General features: G+C 34.1%; 2 protein-coding genes across 2 annotated transcripts; both read left to right on the top strand.

Moving 5' to 3' along the window:
• Positions 1-1,803: 1,803 nt before the first annotated feature.
• LOC121243453 (agmatine deiminase) lies at positions 1,804-9,674 on the top strand. The gene is made up of 11 exons (XM_041141570.1): positions 1,804-1,819; positions 1,862-2,034; positions 3,594-3,707; positions 3,804-3,893; positions 4,010-4,094; positions 4,661-4,716; positions 4,838-4,916; positions 6,426-6,560; positions 7,180-7,415; positions 8,717-8,875; positions 9,276-9,674. Exons 2-11 carry the CDS (start codon positions 1,948-1,950, stop codon positions 9,384-9,386), a joined length of 1,152 nt encoding a protein of 383 aa, XP_040997504.1. The 5' UTR covers positions 1,804-1,819; positions 1,862-1,947; the 3' UTR covers positions 9,387-9,674.
• A 4,235-nt stretch (positions 9,675-13,909) lies between these two features.
• LOC121243455 (probable serine/threonine-protein kinase DDB_G0291350) lies at positions 13,910-22,236 on the top strand. Its single transcript, XM_041141571.1, has 6 exons — positions 13,910-14,222; positions 15,726-15,868; positions 16,365-16,508; positions 17,063-17,248; positions 17,618-17,742; positions 21,605-22,236. The coding sequence occupies exons 1-6, from the start codon at positions 14,003-14,005 to the stop codon at positions 21,828-21,830; spliced, it is 1,044 nt and encodes a 347-aa protein (XP_040997505.1). The 5' UTR covers positions 13,910-14,002; the 3' UTR covers positions 21,831-22,236.
• The last annotated feature ends 551 nt before the right edge of the window (positions 22,237-22,787 follow it).

Genomic DNA, 22,787 nt, shown 5'->3' with positions numbered 1-22,787 from the left:
ATGCAATTCCCGTGGCGTCCTTTGCCCTTTAGAAGGAATTGGATGCTTTTATGATTGAAAACCAATCGGATTTGGATGGTGAGTGCGCGAGTGGTGGTGGTTCTTTCGTTCCCATGGATCTTCCTTTTATTTCCTTGCTGTTCTTATGCAAATTTGGTGATTTCAAGTTTGCTGAGTGATTGATTTTGAGGAATTTGTTAAAATTTAAAATTGAAAAAATAAATCTGAAAATTTGTTTAAATTTTGAGGAATTTGTTAATTTTTTTTATTTTAATAGTTGCCCTGCCCAGCCACATGTGAGTACTAGCATTGGTTTCTCTATATACATCTTTAAAATCACATATTTTAAAGATTGATTTTGCATATTAAGAAAAATTCTCACATTGAATTATGTATTTTTAAACTAAATAATAATAAATTATTATTATTATTATTATTTTTGTAAAATTATTATTTTTTATATATTTTACAATTAACACCATGTGTTCAAAAATACAAATTTCATATATCAAAATGACCAATTTTATCAATAAATATTAATATGTACTAAAAAATACTGTATCATCAACTTAATACAATTTTCATATCAAAATCATTTTAACACAAATTTCACGAAATTGATTTTAATGGGTAGAAGAGAGAGAAAATATTAAAAATAATATTTTGAGAGTGAATAGTGCTTCTTTACCATTTATAACTATGTAAAAATTTAGAGATACATAAGTAAATATAGATAAATTAAAGATATTATGCAAATATCAATATAAAGATAAATATGAATAAGTCATTGCTAGTGCTTAGTAGGTTATATATATATATATATATATATGGAGAAAGATCTTTGTCTTCTGGGCAAAAGAGGATGTGATTATATATTAGAGCTTATTGCTTTTCTTTGTCTTGTTCCGACTTCTTTTTGCATTATAACCATATGATAATTTAATATTTTAATGTATCAGTTAAGAGTATGAATTCATATAAAGAATTCATATATTGTGATTAAAAGCAAAAAATTTGTAATTAACTTTATGTTTTGTATGATCTATTTGCAACAAGGTCATTATGGTCAAATTTGCAACCAACTTACATCTAACCAATATCGTTGTAAAAAAATTCTCAATAGATTATGAACAAATTAACTTTGATAGTAGAGGGGTAAACTATGGCTTAGGTAGTTGGAAAATAAAAATTAAATAATTAATTAATATATAAATTATAGTTATAAAATATTACAAAAAAATAATTTTTGTAAAATATTATTTATAATACTATATTGATTTTAAAATTACTAATCTAATATAAATTTACATAGTCAAAGATTATTGAAATTCTAGTCAAAATTTATACTTATCAATGACCAGGTCAGCCAATGGCCCAGTACTCTTACGGAGAGGCGTGTGTGATGAAGGGTTCCGAAAGGTGTCTAGGTTTTCGATGCTGAGTTAGTTTTTTTTTTTTTTTTTTTTTTTTTAATAAATTAATGGTGTCACGTGGCTTAGCCACATCAAACGGGCAAATCGAGCGGTAACGCTCAGGCGGCCCCGGTAGCCTTACCCGACCAGGATGACATGTACGCAGCCATCGAGACTGCCAACAGTACTATTCCACTGACAGAGTTCACTTTCGACCCCACCGCTCTGTTTAGTTTACGAGGACTGGTACGGTTATGGAAATAGCAGTTCGAAAATGTGTCCGAACGTGTATTTTATTTTTTTATATATTTTTTTAATTATTATAAACATCTTTTAAAAAAATAAATACATCATAACATTATTAAAAACACTCCTTAAAAAAAAAATTTGAGGACACCTTCGAGACCCAAATTCGGGACCAAAGCATTTTTCATCTTGGTCTCTCTTCTCAGGTCGCGTCAATCTGCCATAGGGGATCGTCGGAGTTCCTGCCTTCACTTTCTGTCTACTATTTCAGCTTAGCCAATTCACGGTGATGGATTTAAAAGGTTCCCCTGCTCTCGATGGGTATCAAATGCCTGCTGAGTGGGAAACCCATTCACAGTGTTGGATGGGCTGGCCGGTAAGTACATCTGCTTTCAATTTTCCGGTTGCATATCACATAATAGTGTCTTGTTCAGATTTATGGGTCGTGTTGTTTTTCTCTGTTTGAGAAATGGGTTCTGTGCCTGGTTCATGTTGCATGTGAAATCCAATTTACTTTATTGGATTTTTGGTTATTTGTATGAATCCGTGATGTATCTGGGCCTTTCCTATCTTATGCATATCCATGTTAATAGCAAACCAGATGTATCTCATAGTGATACCTCAAGAACCTCTATGCTTAATTTGGATGTGCAGTATGTTATGGATTTGAGGGTATTGATTTTTATTTATTTTATCTGTTAATTATCGCCTAGTATTGTATATGGATTGTGTGAGATTTGATATAGGGCATGTCTTCTGTGGATATGTATGAATTGTGTATTAACTTGACATACATTTATATATAGACTATGTGCATGGGATGCCATTTTCCGATCCATTGATGCTTCTGGGAAACTAGTTAGGCCTTCGTTTTGCTGCGAAAAAGTATTGCTGGATGCCAAAAATGCTTCTTCCTGCAATCCAAGAAGCATTTCTGTCTACATTTTAAGAAACCAAGTGACCGGGATTTGCTTTTGTACGATTAAAGGAGAAAAGAAGCCAAAGGCGCTTTCTTTTCTTTCCTTAAAGAAGCTAAAATTGACTAGTGAAACCATTTGCCAAGCGGATTAGAATAAACCTTCCACAAACGATGTATCAAAGCCAGGTACCAGCTTGTACCAAAGCAAGGTCCTTTGGACCAAATGACACACGGATCTGTTCCCCAAATGGGAAAAAAAGGCAGGTACCAACTCCATTTACAAGCTGAAATGACATCTCCACCTTATAAAGCCATGTTCACGAACAGATTGAACACCACTTTTGCTTGTCCACTGCGCTACAGAAATACAATTCTTAGTCACATTTTTTGATAGGTAAATAAACCTCATTTATCAGTATGGGACTGAATCCATGACCTCAGCCTGCATTCCTTATGTTTTGGAGGATGAATACGCTTATATGGTCCAAGATCATCAGCCTCGAACACCTTTTTACCTCCCAGATGCCAACACCTTTTGAACAGGTCTACTTGCAATGGCACTACGCAGAAACCCACTCCTTCAGCAAATGAGTCTTAGAGCTGTGCTTTGTAACTTCACCATCATTCATTACCAAGAATAAATTCTCAAAGGCCAAAGTGAAATATAAATCTCAGAGTGCTTAATTACACCCCCTTGTCCTCCCTTTCTAATTTTATTTTTTGCAAACAAAATTAGAAAGTTATTATACTCTCACTACTCTTCTACCCCAAAAAAATCTTGTTAGCAATAATTTCTGGATGTTACAGTTTTGCTACATGTGCTGTTCGGTTGCACCATATGCGGTCTTGGCATATTTTCAATCCTGATCTTCCTTCTCACACTGCTCTCTGCACTTCACTACTTATCAATCTAAGCTTTTTTAAGTCCTGGTTCTATGCACAAAATTGTAGATCATCTCTGATTCAACCTATCATGCTTAGTCTGTTATGACAATCAGGCTTTGTTCGTGTTACAGGAACGCCCAGATAACTGGAGAGATAATGCATTGCATGCCCAACATGTGTATGCCAAGGTAGCATCTGCAATCTCAATGTTTGAGCCTGTGACTGTCTGTGCAAGTGCTGCTCAGGTTGGTTGTACATATTGGAGATGTAGATTTGTCTCACAACTTGCCTTTGCTTTTGTTCTTAACTAAGTTTGAGATTTGTGTTTCTTACATGCTCAGTGGGTCAATGCACGAAATCAGCTACCAGAAAACATAAGAGTGGTTGAGATGAGCATGAATGACTCTTGGTTTCGTGATACTGGACCGACTGTGAGCTCCCCTTTTCTACTCATTTCAGCATTTGGAATAGTAATATCTTCAGTTTGCTATTTAAATTGACAATGACAGTTATGTTTTTGCTTTTTTTTTTTTTTTCTTTGTAATAGTTCGTTGTAAGCAAGAGCAAATCAAGTTCTGTTATCTCACAGCAGAATGTGGCTGGCATTGATTGGAATTTTAACAGCTGGGGAGGTAAACTTTTGAATAGTCATCTCATCTCTTCTGTAAATATGCTATTGATATTACTATTGATATTAAAAATAAGTTCAAGATATTGCAAGAATTCTCATCTTTTACAGGTATGATAATCTTGAGATTTTAATGTTCTGTTCTGTTCATAGAAAAAAATAGTAGTTTTTTTTTTTTTTTTTTTTATATGGGTAATGGTTTATTAAATACTGTATACGACAACAGAGTCTAAAACTATTGAGTTGAACCTACGTTCCTTTCCTGTTCCTTTCCTGGTACTCTCTTACCATAAATGTTGGCCTTTTCTTAATGCAAAATCATGATCAATATCGTCTGCCATAATTGAAAAAAAGGGCTGATCAACACCTGTAGTTTGAGGAACTAAATCAACAATCAAATGTGAGATAATGAAGCTTGTTCATTAGATGTGCTGCAGTAATCTTTGAAAATAGTGCAAGGGTGCATCACTGATTGCATAAAGGAAATTACTGCCCTTTGTCTTTGTCGTTTTATATACGTCTTGCTTGGTTGGTGCCTTCTATAACTGCGACTACTCTAAAAATTTCTAGGTCCTAGTGATGGTTGCTACCAAGACTGGAGTCTTGACCTCCTTGTTGCGAGAAAGGTTAGTGTAGTTCGATAGATTGTAGCATTGCTTTTATATTTTTTCATTTTTTTCATAATATCTACCATTATTTTTTTCCAACGACAATTCTTGTGCATAATTGCTAATATTTTGTTGTTAGATTTTGGAGAATGAGAGGCTTCCTAGATTTCCAAACTCAATTGTTCTTGAAGGTGGAAGCATCCATGTTGATGGAGAAGGTAAAAATTCATATACTCTCCAATTAAAAAAAAAAAAAAAAAAAAAAAAAAAAAAAGGCTCGAGAGTATTTCTCTTGCTGCTTTTGAACAAATATAAAACAAAAGGCTTTAAAAGAAATAATTCCTTAATATCCATGTAGACCCCAGGTCTAAGGTTCAAATCCCCTTGGGTGCAAACAATCTCTAGGGGCCATCAGACTGGGGGATTTTCTCCTTGAATTACCCAATGTGTACTTGCGGGAAACTCCTTGCCGAGGGTCTGTGCACTGCCGGGATTAGTCGGGACGCTGTTCCTAGACACCTGGTGCTAATAAAAAAAAAATATCCATGTAGACAATAGTTGAGCGATTGCTGCCTCTTTGTTCTGATATGCAATGAAAGAGTACAACTATACCATATGAGCGCATTGCATTATATGTGGATATATATGTTATTTATTTTCATAATGAGGAGTAATGGATATTGAACTCTTAGAAAACGATTGAAGGCAATGTCTTCCTAATGTAATGTACAAGCACACTGGTATAGCCTTATGGGATATTCTAAGGCATCCATCTGGTTCACTTATGCTGCATATATTTAATTAGAGTTCTATCTATTAGATATGAATATGATTCAGACTCTCAATTAATAGAGTTACTTATAGCATATGCAGCTCCATTCCAAATTTAAGACTATCTACCCAGGTTTAGAAGTTTGCATACCATAGTCATTTTGGGCAAGTGGCTCATTACATGTAACTTATTTTGAAAATACTATAAAACTAATTCTTAAGGACATTCACCAATTTATGCATATTTACTCCATGTTGGAACTTACGGGACTACCACCTGTTCTATTAAAGAAATCTGTAGTTTAATTGCATACATTACTATCTTTTACTCGGTATTTGTTTTGATGAAAGTAGTTTAACTTTAAAAGTACTTTTACCCGGATATCCCTCTTTATATTTTGAGATGATTGCATGCTTATCCATTTGAAACTATTCTATAATGAGCAAGCATTATAAGGGAGGCTCATATCCTCTGTAACTGAGGGACATTTGCCGTGTGGTTGAAAGATGCGCTTCACTTCAGTCCACTAAATGCATCAAGGTTCCCATATCTCTTCAAGTTTTGCTAGAAGAAAGCAGAAGTTTTATAAACAGTTAAGCCAGAGATTGTTTGGAAATGAGAATATATAAACAAAACCCAACTCACAAAATATACAATTTTACTTTTACTGGGATGATTTTCCTTATCTTAATATTGTTCAAGAGCTCACATATTATATTTCCTACCATTTTTCTTTGTCAAACTTCTCCCCACAGAAAGTGTTACTAAAGGTTACATCAGTAGTCGATGTATCAAGGATTGAATCACCATGCACTTCACATGGAAAAAATTCAGAACCCAAGCTTTTCGCCATTCTACTGTTACAGAAACTGTCAACGCATCGCCATATAGTTTGGTTCCTGCCCATTGAATTGACTCGTTTTGCATTTATTCAGGATTTGTTTTCTGCCTTCAGGGACTTGCCTTACCACAGAGGAGTGCCTTCTGAATAAAAACAGGAACCCGCATTTAAGTAAGGAGCAAATAGAGAATGAACTTAAGGCTTATCTTGGAGTCAGGAAGGTTATTTGGTTGCCTCGTGGATTATATGGTATGTGATACTACACTGATGCTTTGCTTAATCCCATGGCTTATATTTTTTTACTGAGAAACTCTTTGCTCTTGATAGTTGTTCTCTTTATGAAGATCTACATGCCTTTCTCTCTTATTATCATATACACAAGATTGCATAGAATGTTCTTCCTTTGTCATATTTTCTGACCTTGCCATTCTTTTAGGATTTATTGCTCCCTTAAACTTTTTTACCTCTAGGGAGGATGTAGGGTTCATCCTCTGTCTTTTTGTTCTTGTGGAAATTTGTGATGGTGTGATGGTGGTGGGCTGGATTGGGGTAGTGATGAGGTTTGATGTGCCTTGATACTTTTAAACGGAGGGGCTCCAATTACAACATGTATACAGGTGGAGGAAAGATGATTTGTGCTCTCCATACCCTCCAGGAATTCAGCACTCCTCCCACTAATTAAAACAACAAAATCTCTGGTTTGCGGAAATTTTCTTTCCTAACGTTCAAATCCCTCCATTTTCCTCATTCAAGCATACCTTCTCACAATATTTATTTATTTATTTACATACAATATTTAAACAGATGGACATCACTTGGTCACCTTCTCAATCTTTCCTTGAAACATATTTTGGATGATGCTTTACAGGTGATGATGATACCAATGGTCACATCGATAATATGTGCTGTTTCGTGAAGCCTGGTGTGGTTCTGTTAGCCTGGACTGATGATGAAAATGATCATCAGCAGCATGAACGATCTGTTGAAGCCTTTTCTGTTCTTTCCGGTGCTACTGATGCCAATGGTAGGAAACTACAAATAATTAAACTCCATGTTCCCGGGCCACTTTATATGACAGATGAAGAGGCGGCTGGAGTAATTCAGGTAGTGTTTTATGGGTCCAGAATTGGGCTTTCTTGGCTGTCTTAACACTTGTCAATCTACAATCTAAGGGTAAGAAATTTCCCTACTGCAGTTCTTTCGTTCAGTAATTAAATGATAGAAATGAACAAGATACACTAACAGCACTAGTGTGTTAGTTTTTCGGAACCTTGAAGGTTTGTGGTTCATTTTTATTTTTTTCGATGAATAATGCTTGCATTGCCTTTTTTTTTTTTTTTAAAATAAGATTACCATTACAAAATAGAAGATAAATGTATCTACATTAGCAAATGTGCCTTTCCTTTGCTGAGGAAGCTACAACAAAAAGCTTGGCAAAGTCTGAAATTTAATATGAAAAAATTTATATTTATTAAAGATCAAAAAATCTTTTAGATCTTAAGGCCAAAAAATTAACTATTTGAATCATCTTCTTTGCTCTCATAGATATTTTGTCTAAATCAACGGAGCTTATTACTTACCTTCTAAATATGAGGTGATTCTTTCCTTTGCCTTTGGATTGTCTTTGGACGTATAGCATCTTCTCCCTAAATAATGGTTTTAGGGTGAGGGCATGGGTTCAATAACCTATGGCCGAGTGGGTCACATTGTGTGTTTATCTGTAAAAATGGGACACAAGATGATAAAAGATGGTATCCCGACATTATCTTCGGAAGGGTTTTGTAGTTTTAGGTAATCAAGAAGATTTATTCATTAGAAAAAGGACATAACCCAAGTGTTTTGTCACAAACTATAATAAAGTCCGCTGTCATCATTCGGCAGTGCAGCATTGTCATACACACTCTTCTGCCGTATGCTAGCCAGATTTAGGAATTTTCTGATAGCATACCTAGGAACATTTTCCCTAGCACAAAACTGTGGTAGCATATGCCATTAATATTTTCTAATAAGCCTCACTGCCCTGAATATAGCTATATATCAATCCCAAATTTAGGCCATTTGAGCTATGAATAACTTATGAATTACTCCTACACACACATGCCTTAATCAAGAAAAGTAAATTACTGGAACATAGTCCATGACTCCATTGCTGCTTTGAGTCTGGAGAACTGATGCCTTCTTTCTTGTGGCCGTGCCATTGTGGATCTTCTAATTAAGCGTCCTCAAGATGCCTGGCAGAATTAAACTTATTTCAGAATGCCTCGTACTCTCTCTGTACTCTTTTCTTCAAATCTTCTCTTTTTTCCTTTTTGAGAACAATATTTATTTATTTTTTTCACTTGAATAGAAGTCACTTGAATGCATAGAACATAATTTTTTTTGACTCTTCATTGTTTTTGCAACAGGATGGTGAGGCTAAACCAAGACTTCCGGGTACAAGACTTGCCGCCTCATACGTGAACTTTTACATTGCCAATGGAGCAATAATCTTGCCACAGTTCGGTGACCCAAAGCGGGATGAAGAAGCTGTTCGTGTCATATCTGAAGCCTTTCCAGATTATGAAGTAAGAAAACATTCTTCAATTTACATGTTCAGTCTTCATTTCAAAATTTGTGCAGGGTCCACATGCATCTCCCGACATCTCTTTGTTTTTTCTGCCCATAAAAAGATCATTCTGTTTTATCTAACATCATACTTTTCATCACTTCCATGGCTAATATCCAAGTAGTGACATTATTAAATGAGAAATGATAGTTGCAGTCGTTAGTGCGCAAGCGTCGTGCAATCATTTTTAAAAAAATGAATAAATATGAGACTCACATGAAAAAAAAATTAATTTTTTAATAGTGGATCCCACTCTTTTTCAAAACAACTGCACGACGCTTGCGCACTCCACGACTGTATATATCATTACTCTTTTGTAGTTCTGAACAAACCCTTTTAATGATGTTTGGCTGTCTCAGGTTGTAAGAATCGAAGGAGCAAGAGAGATTGTTTTAGGGGGTGGAAACATACATTGTATTACCCAACAACAACCTGCCATTATCCCGCATGGAACAGCGAAAGACGACTGATCCTTATGAACATGGGCACAGATGTATTAGTACCCAATATTGAGATTAGCTGAACAATTAACTTGCACGGTTTTATTTATCACTTCTCTGACTTCTGGTTTTCCGGATCGTTTAAGGTTGTATGTTATTGTAGATGGTGCAGAGGAAAATGGGTGTAGACACTGCCTCCAGAGGTTTTCCGTGTAGGTTGTATGTTGTTTTAGATGGTGCTATGAATCGTACCACTCAGTAGAAATGTACGAATTGACGTGCCAAAATGTTGAATGGAATTAATAATAGTTGTCGATAGCGAGATGAGATGAAATGAATTGAGATGAAAATTAAAGGTTTTTTTTTTTTATTTTTTTTTATTTTTATTATTTATAAACAGACTTCCATTAGAAACACATTACAGTGAAGTCTTATCAAACCATAAGGCTTGATGAACAAAAGCAGGAACATGCTCCCACCATACATTAATATTAGATACATTCCAAGTATGTCTTGCCAAAGTGTGGGCCACCCCATTTCCCCATCTAGAGACATGTACAACTTGAGCTTGTTGGGAATGAGACAGCAATTGCCTAGCCTCTGCAACCAAGTTTCCATCTGGTGCATAGGAGTCTTCTCCACCTGCATTAGCTTGGAGTTGCTGAACTAAAGGCAAACAATCGGACTCCACCACTAAATTAGGTATTTCCAAAGGCAAGCATAATTGTAAGTCCCTCAAAACTGCAATCAGTTCAATTGCAGCATGCCCTTCTACTTTAGATTCAACTTTAGTAGTTGCCATCACTATCTCATCATGAGTATCCCTCAGTACTACACCAACACCGGCCTTTCTCTTGTCACTAAAAATTGCACCATCAATATTAACCTTAAAACAACCAGTAGGAGGAGGTTGCCATCTATATGAGTTCCTCACATCAGTAGAGTTAACCCTTCTGACTTCAGAAAAGGTCTTATGAAGAGATAAAGCATGGTCTGCACCATCCATAGGGTCTAACACCATCTATTCCATTTGCATTTTATTACGTCTAAACCAAATACCCTAACTTAATACAAACAACATAGTGAAATCAGATTCTGTACCAAATTGCATAACAGATTTGACTGTACCCAAAAAATCCATAGGCACAGAACAGTTCTGTAGAAAGGGAATGTACCTTTTCCATATTGTTTTGATAGAGGGATAGTGCAAAAGTGCATGAGAAACATCTTCATCAGGTTCCATACAAAAGCAACACCCATTCGCCACCACTACTTTTTTCTTCCTCAGATTAATAAGTGTTGGAAGTATATCTTTGCATGCCTTCCAAGATAATTTTTCTAGGTACTTGCATCTACCACAACCACCTTCATAACCTTCTATCTTTCATCATTGCTGAGCTTTCACCACACATGTTGGCATTCTGCAACTGAATCAGCCTATAAACACTCCTAATAGAAAACCTTCCATTAGATTCCACACCCCATATCCACCTATCATTTGTTGGCAGTGCTGATAATCTGGTCTTGAGGATATTATCAGATATAATTGGATTGAAGAGAGCTTGGATAGATTGTCTTTTCCAAGAATTAGTAGAGAAATCTACAAGAGTTTCAAGTGTAGCAGCCTCATCAACATCCACCTGCCTATTTCCATGAATCTCAGGTTTTAAAATATTGAAACCTGGAACCCAAGAATCTTTTCAAATTTGAATCTGCTCACCTGATCCCACTCTGAATCTGCATCCCTCTTTAAGCCATTTCTTGCCTACATAAATCCCCCTCCATACATATGAAGGGTTAACTCCCAATTTTGAGTTCAAGAAAGAATCATTTGAATAGTATTTTGCCTTGAAAGTTTTTTGCAATAAAGAATTTTCACCTATAACAGTCTCCATCTTTGTTTAGCTAATAGAGACATATTAAAAGCATGCAACTCCTTGAATCCCATCCCCCCCTCTGAATTTAGACACACATAGCTTTTGCCAACTCAACTGATGGACTTTTTGCTCATTACTTGGTTGATTCCACCAGAATCTAGCTATCATCCTTTCAAGATAATGACATAATCTCAAAGGCAACATGAATCAACTCATTGCATAAGTGGGAATATAAAGGACAATTGCCTTAATCAGAATTAATCTCCCTCCTTGTGAGAGTAGTTTTTCTTTCTAACTTTGAAGCTTATTCCAAACTGTAAGTTAAAAGTTGAATAAAATGTTATTAGAATATTATTTTTAATATTATTATTATTCTGGGATTTGAAAAATTTGAATTGTTTATTATATTTTGTCTGAAAATTTAAAAAAATTATAATGATAAGATAAAATGAAACACTTCGTGTATCCAAACAGGACTTAAATTGCCTGCAATCTTACAGATTGTGTTATGGTTCAAAGGAAAGTCTTATAAGTCATATCTATCTAAATTTATCTATATCTATAACCTATATTTTTTTTGAAAAAATTTTATGCTCAAACTAGTGTGTAGAGCATATTGCTTACATTATTTAAATGATAATATTTAATTTATAAGATTCGAATTTTAAAATTTATTTTTCAAATCAAATTATGTCACGTGTATAATTTGATTTAAAATTAAATGACAAATAATTTGATTTAAAAGATAAATTTTAAAATTTGAGTCTTACAAATTATATCTTACCATTTAAATGATGTAAATTATGTGCTTAACATATATAACTTGAGAACACACCGAACTTGAAAATGGAATAACCGTAATTTTAAAACCTCCCGTTAAGTCACATCAAATATTAGATCACTATCGAAGAGCCTGATGACATATGATCCGGTTTTCTAAATAAAAAATCTGCATTCGAAATCCCCAACCCCTGTATCCAAAATATATATATATATATATATTAGATCACTTATTCTAGGAATATGACTCTATGAGCATACTTTGTTTTATTTTCTGCGACGCTTCGAAGTGTCCTCTGTATTACAAATGCCACATTTAGAAAACTTAACAATCAAGGTATAAAAAGAATTAATAATTTGTAATTTTTGGGCGCAGGACTAGTAGTATTTAATTTTCAACGTAAAACAGTCTTGCTATTATTATTATTATGCAACCACACCATCCACTATCTTATTATGTAAATAAATAAAACACATTCCCATAAAGGTGTAACATACCACAATTTGTATTAGAATTAAATGAGAAATAATGATTTTATAAAATTCAGTTAAACTTATAAAATGAAATATAATACATCTAATGAAATTCATTTTTATTTAAAAATATAATTATTAAATGCAAAATAATATATTTAATCAAGTTGCTAAACATTTTATACATCTTCAAAATATTTAACAAAAATTTTTAAAATAAAATGTAATTTTAAAAAGATCATAGATCATTTTAATTAAATATATTATATAATTACCTTCTAAATATTTAAAAAAAATAAAGGAAACATTATCACAAAATTAAATATAAATTATAAATTATTAAATGAAAATATTTGTAATAATAGAATTTATTTTAAAACTACATTTATTTTAATAAAAAATATTAATATTAAAAATTCCATTTCTTACTTTATTATTTATATATAATTTTAATTAAATATATTATATCATTACCGAACATTGCACGACTATGCGACTTGTCTGATTTGAAAGTGTAACGAAATGTTACAATCCCTTGAAAGTTTGAAACTATTTTATTCTAAATACTTGCTCATTTAGTTATATAAAATTAAACTATATGATATATATAATTATTATAATTTTCTCAAATATAAAATATAATAAATAATTTAATTTTTTAAATTATAAAAAAATAATATTATAAAAATATTTTATTTAATTTTTAATAAAACATTTCATCTCATCTCGTATAAACGAAATGGTAATTATAGTTACAAGATTAAAGTGTGCCATCGTGATGCAGATTGTTTGTAAAAAAAGGTGGGTTATACTTAAAAGAAATACTTTCATGGTATGGTCTACTTTCTTTTCTTTTCTTTTTTTTTTTTTTGAAAAAAAAAGGAAAAAAAACCTTGCGAAGAGAAAAAGACTGATGAGATGAATCAAATTCAAGACTTTATTAGCGCCAAAAAAAAAAAAAAAATCATAATTCCACCATTATGTAGAGTATGATATTATGCAAAGGTCAAAGTTTTGTCCAGTTGAAAAAATATATAATGGACCTAACAAAACTCAATGGGTGCATTAAGGCCTAATCTGCATTTATTTTCATTTTATATGGATGTGTCACTGTCGATGGAACTTCTCCACCGATAAAATCATTTCATGATGTGATAATAGATAATTAAAGATTATTTATTATATTTTACTTGTGAACCTATTATCTAATGCTACGTTATGAGATGATAAGAATATAGTTAGAAAATGGTTGATGAATAAACTTTTTCTTAATATATATTATCAACTAATTATTTGGATTAAGATGAACTATTAAGGCAAGTTGAACTTGAACCAACTTGATTCGACTTAAAAACGATTTTTGATTTTTTTACGACGAAAGGTGGATCTATAACGACATGAAGCGCGAAAACCCAACATGTGTTTGCTTAAGATCGGAGAGATCCAAGAAATAGAAAGAGAGAGACAGAGACCCCATATATTCAGAATAAGGCAAGGAAGGTTGACAAGGGGAAGATGGGGTGCACATTTTCTGGGTTGAATGCGCTATACGATGCAGTAAACGGCGGAGGAGACGTTTGGATCAATGAGAACCGGTTCAGGATCGTGAGGCAGCTCGGGGAGGGCGGGTTCGCCTACGTTTTCCTGGTCAAGGAGGTGCCCACAGACTCGGGTTCGGCCTCTGGTGGCGGTGGTGGCTTGGCTAAGAGAGTCAAGGACCCATCTCATCTCTCTGGTTTGAGCTCTCTCTTCCTCACCATGTATCGATTTTTTTTAGATATTCTCATCTGGATCATCGAGTTATGAATCTAAATGAACTGTTTTTGAATGTCTGTCTGAGCTCAGAAGTGATTGAATCTTGCCATTGAATTGAATAATTCGATTGAGTCTCAATTTTGCTATGGTGGCCTTAAGGGACTTTTTGGTGATCTGAAACTGTTATATTGGATATATCGGAACTATAGAATTTTCTATGAAGTAGATCTTAAAATGTGGCGGACTATGTTCTCCAATATTCTTTGTTTTGTTCTTGCTGTTCTTTCTTTTCCTTGGATCTGTGTTTCAGGTATTATGGTCTGTATATATCATTTTTCCTTGTGTACACGGGCTGTGCTATAACATTCGTATCAATAAATTTACTCTTACTTATAAAAATATATATATATATATATATTAAATTCAATTTATGATACTTGGAATAGAGTTTGGTGTTTGAATTTTTTGCTTCTTTTTTTTTTTATTTTTTTATTTTTATAAATTTGAATCTGTGATTTAAGGTTTTCTGGGTTCACAAATGTGGCTATGTCCTCTTCTTTTTAAACTTTGTAGGCTTTCACACACACACACACGCACACACATTTCAATGGGTTTGGGAATGTTTTTATGTATGTCTATCTATCTATCCTATCTATCTATCTTATCTATCTACATACACACATAACTATGATGCCCTCACCTATTTCCATATTGTCTGGTGATATTACTTGTAGATCAAAACTGTTCAAATAAATTTACCGGAGAAAGAATTTGTTATCTTGGAGTCTAAGCGATTATCTTTTTTACATGAATTAAAATTGTTGGCGGCAGCGTGTGCCTATATATATATATATATATATATATATATATATATTATTTTAACCATGCAAGGAAATCCCAAGCCACACTAGGCCCATATTCGGAAAAGATTAGTCAATGATACAATTGGAGTGCCTTGGAATCATTATAAAAAGTAAGAATTTCTCCTTTCCAAGGAATGTGGGATCCCATTCACCCCTTCCTATGCTCACTCAATATGGAGGTGTCACAATCTCCAACCTTAAATCTCGACATCCTTGTCAGGCTGTTCGATCATAGGTGACATGACTGTAGTCTCACACTTGTGGTTTGGTTTGGCTCTGATACCATTTGTTACGACTCACAAAAAGTCCAAGTAACATTTGACCCATACTCCAAAAAGACTAGTTGCTGATACTATTGGAGTTCCGTGAGATCATTATAAAAAGTAAGAATTTCTCCCTCCAAAAAAATGTGGGATCTAATTCCCCACCTTTCTATACTCGCTCAATATGGGGTATTAAAATTATAAAAAGAGCATTTAAGTTATATTTATACTCTATAATCTCTTGTACTAAAACTCTTAGTCTACTCAATTTCTTAAAATGTTTGTGTCTGGTTTTTTCTTCCTGTTTTGAAAGTAATTTCATGGAAAAAAATGTTATTTCTTGGCGTGTGTGTGCAGATGATGGCACTTATGCCATGAAGAAAGTTCTCATTCAGAATGCTGAACAGTTAGAGTTGGTTAGGGAGGAAATCCGCGTCTCATCGCTATTCAGTCATCCAAATTTGCTTCCACTTCTTGATCATGCTATTATTTCTATTAAGGTAGTTACTCAGAATAGCTATTTATTTCTAGTTTATTAATTAGTTTTCTCATCTTTAAAAAAATAAACTTTTTGACCAATATACTAAGAGGAATGATATATGACTGTTGTTTTAGTTGGTAGGCTTCAGTATGAAAATTATTTGGTATTGAACTATATATAGTTCTGGCTTTGACATTGGGCCCCCGAGTAACAAGAAGTGGAAACATTTTGTGTAAATTTGAGGAAGCATGGTAAAGACTTTGGCAATTATTATTGCTGGAGTTACACACCAACAGCATTTTAACCACATTGGCATGGAAATCATCCATAGTGTGCTTAGGGAAGTTTTTTATGCTTCAAACTGCTGCTAGGTGGTGGGAATATCATTTATTTGGGTGATATTAGCTTTTTTTTGAACGTTATTTATTTGAAAACAATCCCTTCTAGAATGCAATGTGCTTTAAAATAATTTTAAAAATAGATATTTATATAACATTATATTACTTCACTGACAGCCAACACAAGAAGGATCTAGGAACCATGAAGCATACTTGTTATTTCCAGTTCATTTGGATGGAACATTACTGGATAATGCCAAAGTTATGAAAGCTAAAAAGGAGGTTTTTTCTACCTCAGATGTTCTTTATATATTTCGACAGGTGAATAAAATCTCCTTTTCTTTTTCTACTTCATTTATACTGTTCCTACTGCAAGTCAATTTTCTTAGAATATTTTTTTTCCATGATAACTAGATACTGCCTAAGGTGGATATTTTTCTCATGGATATCATAGTTTTCTGTCTTTTTGTCACACTTTCTTAACTCCAAGCCACAATCATTGAAAGTAATTGGTTAGCTTCTGTCGAGAGTTGCAGTTGATTGCTTGAGGCTTAAGGGAGAAATGTTGTTAGAAATATGGATGTCTATTGTTTCTTGTGCTCTAGATTCTATAGGAGAGGCATAAACTTACTCATGTATATGTCCCGTATACTTGGGCATTTTTTGTCTCTCTTTTGATCAATAAAAATTTATTTACCGATAAAAAAAAAAAAAGATTCTATAGGAGAGGCACTTAGGAGTTTTTTTTTTTTTTTTTCTCTTTTCTCTTTTTGGTTTATATCCGTAGTATTTTTAGATATGATGATGTTATAAATTGATCTGAAATTTCTTGCATGCATAATAATCATTTTAATTAACGAAATTCAATTTGACAGCTTTGTGCAGGACTCGAGCATATGCACAATCTTGATCCTCCATATGCACATAATGATGTCAAACCTGGTAATGTTCTTATAACTCATATAAAAGGAAAACCTCCTCTTGCTATATTAATGGACTTTGGCAGTGCTCGACCTGCCAGAAAGCAGATTCGCTCTCGTTCAGAGGCACTTCAGTTGCAGGTGCTTTTTTTTTTCACCTTCTTCTTTCTTTTTGCAATAATTGTGATGTTAGAACATTGATTTTCCTGGATCCCTGGTAAATGTCTAAATATGCTTTGTTTTTACATATTTTTGTATTTTGTGCGTGCTTTGTAGTTTAATGATAGCTAAGAGAACCATTTTACTCTGTAGTTTAAGTTCTTCACTTTTAATTCGAAATGTCTTGAAAATTAATTTCCATATTTTCTTACCCTTGGTATGACAAGGTCAGCCTCTTGTCTCTCCCTTTACTGTTATGATTAATATCTATAGATGCTTGCAATTTTCATCTCAATCAACCCATTGGATCGTATTATAGCGTTGGTGATTTTTTGTTTTCTTCTTGTGTAGGAATGGGCATCTGAGCATTGTTCAGCTCCTTTTCGAGCTCCTGAGTTGTGGGATTGCCCAAGCCATGCAGACATTGATGAGAGAACTGATATTTGGTCGTTAGGATGCACTTTATATGCAATAATGTGAGGATAATTCTTGCTCTTTTACTGTCACCACTATATTCGTGATTTTTAAGAACTTTTTTTACTGTACCTCGTGTCATTAGTGGTAATTTTTTAAACAGTTTGGGAAAATTTTTGATTGTATGTAATGTAGGTCTGTGCATGCATTCTAACGTACATAAATATTTATTCGAGCAATTTAGGGAGCTCAAGGGTAAGCCTTTTTTATGTTTATCTTTAGTGATAATACACCTACACTGGTGAGGCCTAGCATAACTGATTAGTCTTTTAATAGTTTGACTGGATATTGATGCAGCCATGGGATAAGAGTGAAGTTGCTGTTTTTAGAGTGATCTTTATATGTAGTGCTAACATGCAAAGTCTAATTGAAGCAAGAGTCGTGTAGTTCAAAGGTCTAGTCATAAGTATACTAGATTTAAATCAGCTTATTTTACGACCTTATTGAGTGATTTGAGTTTTGGGACAAGAGTGCCTATGTTCTCTTGTTCTCTCTCTCTCTCTCTCTCTCTCTCTCTCTCTCTCTCTCTCTCTCTCTCTCTCTCTCGTCCTAATTTTATTCTAGCGCTGTTAGGCCTTGTTTGGTTACACAGATGAGATGAGATGAGATGAAAGTTGAATAAAATATTATTAGAATATAATATTTTAGTATTATTTTTATTTTGAGATTTGAAAAAGTTGAATTGTTTATTATATTTTGTATGAGAATTTGGAAAAGTTATAATGATTAGATGAGATCATCTCATCTCATCTACCAAACCAAACCAGGCTTTACTTTTCACATCAGCTGATGTCGCTGTTTCAGCCACTAAAATTCAATTTTTGGAACTCCAATTCAATATTGTTAAGATATAAATTAAATAATAAAATTTACCTCTTCCCATTAGCTTAAGTTTTTGGGATATGTGGTGATTTCATATGATATCAGAGTAGAAGTTTTAAGTTTGAACCCAATCCCTAGGGGTTGGCTCAAGTGGTAAAGGCTTTGGGCTTGAGGGTATGCTCCCCTCAGATCTAAGGTTCAAATTCCCTTGGGTGCAAACAATTTCTAGGGGCCATCGAGTTGAAGGATTTTTCTCTTGAATTACCCGATGTGCACTTGCGGGAAACTACTTGCCGAGAGTCTGTGCACCCCCAAGATTAGTCGGAATGCTGTTTTCGGACACCCGGTGCCAATAAAAAAAAAAAAAGGTCCTGAGCTTGAACCATGACTCTACATTCCACCTCATTTAATTAAATATTCCATGTGTTGGACCCACTCATTGAGAGGGAGTGTAGCCCACACGAGGGGGAGTGTTAAGATATAAATTAAATATAAAATCTACCTCTTCCCATTAGTTTAAGCTTTTGGGACAAGTGGTGATTTGACAAATATAAATTCTGAAAATGCTTCCCCTCACCATAAAAATCTGCAAGATCATTACTTTCCCTATTCTAAAGCCCGCCGTAGGCAGAATGGGCCTATTTCCATTATCCTGTCCGATATCAGTTTGGTACTTAAGTGAAGAGATTCAAAGAAAAGATTGTTGCAAAAAATTTCCATCCTTGTCCATGATGGATGTGAAATTAGATTTCAAGTTCAAAACTTTTTCTGAAGATTAAAACAATGGACCAAGAAGATTTCGCAACAGTTGTGTGAAAGGATGTTGGAAACTTTGCAGCCTCAGTTAGGTATTGGTTCAATGCATCATGGTGCCGCCTTATAGGAAGGGCAAGGTGAGCACTGCCATCATGGTGCTGTCACCACACCATAGGCCATGCCAGAGTTAAGTCTTAAAGCCATCACCTACCTCAAATCTAGTATAATTAGGAAAAAAAACCCATCCTTTCCTGATAAGAGGTGACCGCGGTATGACTGCTTAGAATTTTTCAAACATATGATGTCCAACTGAAGCAACAGGCGTATAGTTTTGATGATCTATTCATATTATTCAAGGATATCAGCATTTAATTTGTGTTTTGATTTACAATTAATGTTAAGTTTTGGATGAGGGCTCAAGGTCTCCGGGAATCCTTGCCATAAAAAAAAAAGTTTTTGTATGAGGGCAGATAATTAATTTTCCTCAACTCTATGTGAATCATGGATATTTAGGTAATATAGTTTAGAGCCTTTAGTTTTGATTGTCTTGGTGTATTTCTTTTGATTATAAGTTATTCTTTAGTTGAGTTTATTAAGTTTTTATTTTTGATTTGGAATCCTAATGTTAGTACTAGAAATGAGTGCGGATGTATTTATGATGAATGTTCTCAATGAATTTTAGAGATTTTGATTAATGAAAGGTTGAGTGATTTGCATTTTGAGGCAAGAATATCGTAGCACCTCTCTCTCTCTCTCTCTCTCTCTCTCTCCTTCTTTGGTGTACTGTGGACATTCGTGTCACTGCTCACATAGCTGCTGACCAAATTCACTCTTCTTTCTTCTTTGCAACCTCGAAAGCATGCCCTTTTCCTTGCCTATGAAAACCATTGCACATATTTTTCCCCATTGTTAGCCATCAAATCGACCATAAAGTACCTAATTTTGCTGCGAAAGAGACGCAAGAAAGGGTTATGTTTCAACTGCAATGAATGCGGTTACTGGGGCACGATTGTAACAAGCTTCAACCTCAAGTATTCCTCATCAAGGAGGGTATAGTGGTTGGAGAAAAACTGTTGGATACTAGGCAGCTTTTCACTTATTGAACCTTGAAGACGAGGTACTTCTTAAAAGGGGCAAGTGATGGAAAACCAGTCCGATGTGGTGACAGATTGCTGGTGAAACAGTATTGCAATAAAAAGTTTCATTAGGATTAGGTTTGTTTGTTTGTTTGTTTTTTAGAGTTTTTTTTGGATATTTTTTTCGGAGCAGTCTATTTTGGATTAGACTGCATGTGAAGTGTAATAGTTTACTGAACAACTACTTAGATCTTGATTGGTTTGGACGCAATTTGAATTTTTTCAAATTACTTAAAAAAAAAAAAAAAAAAAAAAGCAATCCCGTGAGTATACATGACCCCACTACCTGTATAAAGCGTAATCTCTGCTCAGGGAGTAGGTCAAAATTGGATTGCTGTTAAGATTAGGATTGGAATGTTATTCGGATCTGGATTGCTAGTTTAATTCTCTTTGGTTTACTGTTAAGATTAGAATAGGACTGTATTTTCCTTTGCTTATTTAAGAGTGTTGATTAATAAAGTATCCTCAGTTTTTTATTTGAACAGTTTGTGGTTTCTCGTTTGCCCAAAAAGAGAATTTCTATCTTTTATTTGCTTTTGTGCGTCTGTTACAATACAGCCCAACCAGATCATAATTTTCTTGTGTCTGATTCCATCACTGATATACACTAAATATAGGATGCAGCTCATGTCCATGCATCATTTTCACCATCCACACTATTTGGGGTATCATGATCTTACCATTCAAATTTTTAATATCCTCATCAAGGTGTATGTTGAGCTGAGATGTCCCAACACTACCATTGCATTGTTACGTTTTAGTACCATTTCTCACTATCAGGAGACACTAATTGCATCTGACCAATATATCAAAAGGACTAGTTACTATTGGGGCTCCTGTATCTCTCTTATATAGACAAAATCAACTTAGCATACGTCCAGTGTTATACTCAACACCTTCTCCCACAACACATTCAAACTCGACCTAATCTAAGATACCATAATTTTAGTAGAATGTTTTTGTATCTGCATACAAATGCTATAGACTTCTGCATGGAACATTCTTTTTAGTTTCATGGATTCCAAGCACGGCTTTTTCTTAAGATAATTATGACTCATCATCTTGAGAAAATGGATTCTCCCATTGAAGCAAAGCTGCATCTTTTGCAAGAAATTTTAATATATGCGTCACTGATAGCTACTTATTACAGGTATGGGGTATCTCCATTTGAGTACGCACTTGGAGAATCGGGAGGAAGCCTACAGTTGGCCATTATAAATGCCCAGGTAAAGTGGCCAGCTGGTCCTAAGCCCCCATATCCAGAAGCTCTCCACCAATTTGTGACATGGATGCTTCAAACCCAGGCTGCAGTTCGCCCTCGCATAGATGATATCATAATCCATGTGGATAAGTTGATTTCGAAGTTCTCTAATTAAGACAATATCAGAATGAACACATTGGAGTGTGATAAATGGGTTATATGCATGTCAGCAGATTGACTTGTCAAGGTCCATTGACCATCCATTTTTCAACCGAGGGATATATCATATATGGCAATGAAGTTATCAAAACAACTTAAGCTATAATGTTACAGAGTACGATTGTGGAGTAGTAGTTTGGGCAGTTGTGCATTGGTTTAGTTTTATTGTATTGTTTTGTAACAGCTATCTAGTTTTATCTCTTGCAATGTACCAAAAGTGCTAAGCTTCCCCATTTTGATTAGATTTTATTGCATTGTAAACGCACAATTATCTGTGGTCTACCCGAAGTCTCCAACTATTAATGTTTATAGGACTTTGACATTCTTGTCCTAAAGGGCTTACAAAGTCGGCATTTATCCAAGTTCATGAATGATTTCATCGTGATGATGTATATCGAGTTTTCAAGTTTCAGTATTTTTGTTTTCTTCAGGGCATCTAAACAAACTAATTTTTGTTATCCTTGCACTGGAGTGTCCATGCATTTGGTTTAAAAGATCGAGATTTGGAGTTTTGTAGATTGGTGCAATTTATCACTAGATGGAAGGAGAACTTGAAAGAATAAACAGCCAAACTCCTGGGGTCATGTTTTGAATCACCCAAATAGACCTAGGCCTCTTAGGTTGTGTTTGGTTGTTAAATCAAACTCTACTCATCTCAAACCAATCATTAATGAGATCTATTATTTTTTCAACTTTTTATAAAAAAGTTAAACTTATCTCAACCTACTTCATATATTTCAACGTGAGTCATTAAGGTCTTGAGATGAGTTGACATTAAAATTAAAAGTTGAATAAAATATTGTTATAATATATTTTTTTTAATATTATTTTTGTTTTGAGATTTGAAAAAGTTGAATTATTTATTTTATTTTATGTGAGAACTTGAAAAAGTTGTTTACTTCATCTAATCATT

The sequence above is a fragment of the Juglans microcarpa x Juglans regia genome, chromosome 8D (genome assembly GCF_004785595.1).
Source record: "Juglans microcarpa x Juglans regia isolate MS1-56 chromosome 8D, Jm3101_v1.0, whole genome shotgun sequence".
NCBI classification, from domain to species: Eukaryota; Viridiplantae; Streptophyta; class Magnoliopsida; order Fagales; family Juglandaceae; genus Juglans; species Juglans microcarpa x Juglans regia.
Note: the sequence above shows the minus strand (reverse complement) of the source record. Positions and strands in the feature narration are given on the sequence as shown.

Bases quoted from the DNA above. Each gene is read 5' to 3' on its own strand.
- LOC121243453 (XM_041141570.1), top strand. From the start codon at position 1,948: ATGGATTTAAAAGGTTCCCCTGCTCTCGATGGGTATCAAATGCCTGCT. The intron at 2,035-3,593 runs GTAAGTACATCT...TTCGTGTTACAG, and splicing joins AGTGTTGGATGGGCTGGCCG to GAACGCCCAGATAACTGGAG. The intron at 3,894-4,009 runs GTGAGCTCCCCT...TCTTTGTAATAG, and splicing joins TTCGTGATACTGGACCGACT to TTCGTTGTAAGCAAGAGCAA.
- LOC121243455 (XM_041141571.1), top strand. From the start codon at position 14,003: ATGGGGTGCACATTTTCTGGGTTGAATGCGCTATACGATGCAGTAAAC. The intron at 14,223-15,725 runs GTTTGAGCTCTC...GTGTGTGTGCAG, and splicing joins GGACCCATCTCATCTCTCTG to ATGATGGCACTTATGCCATG. The intron at 15,869-16,364 runs GTAGTTACTCAG...CTTCACTGACAG, and splicing joins ATGCTATTATTTCTATTAAG to CCAACACAAGAAGGATCTAG.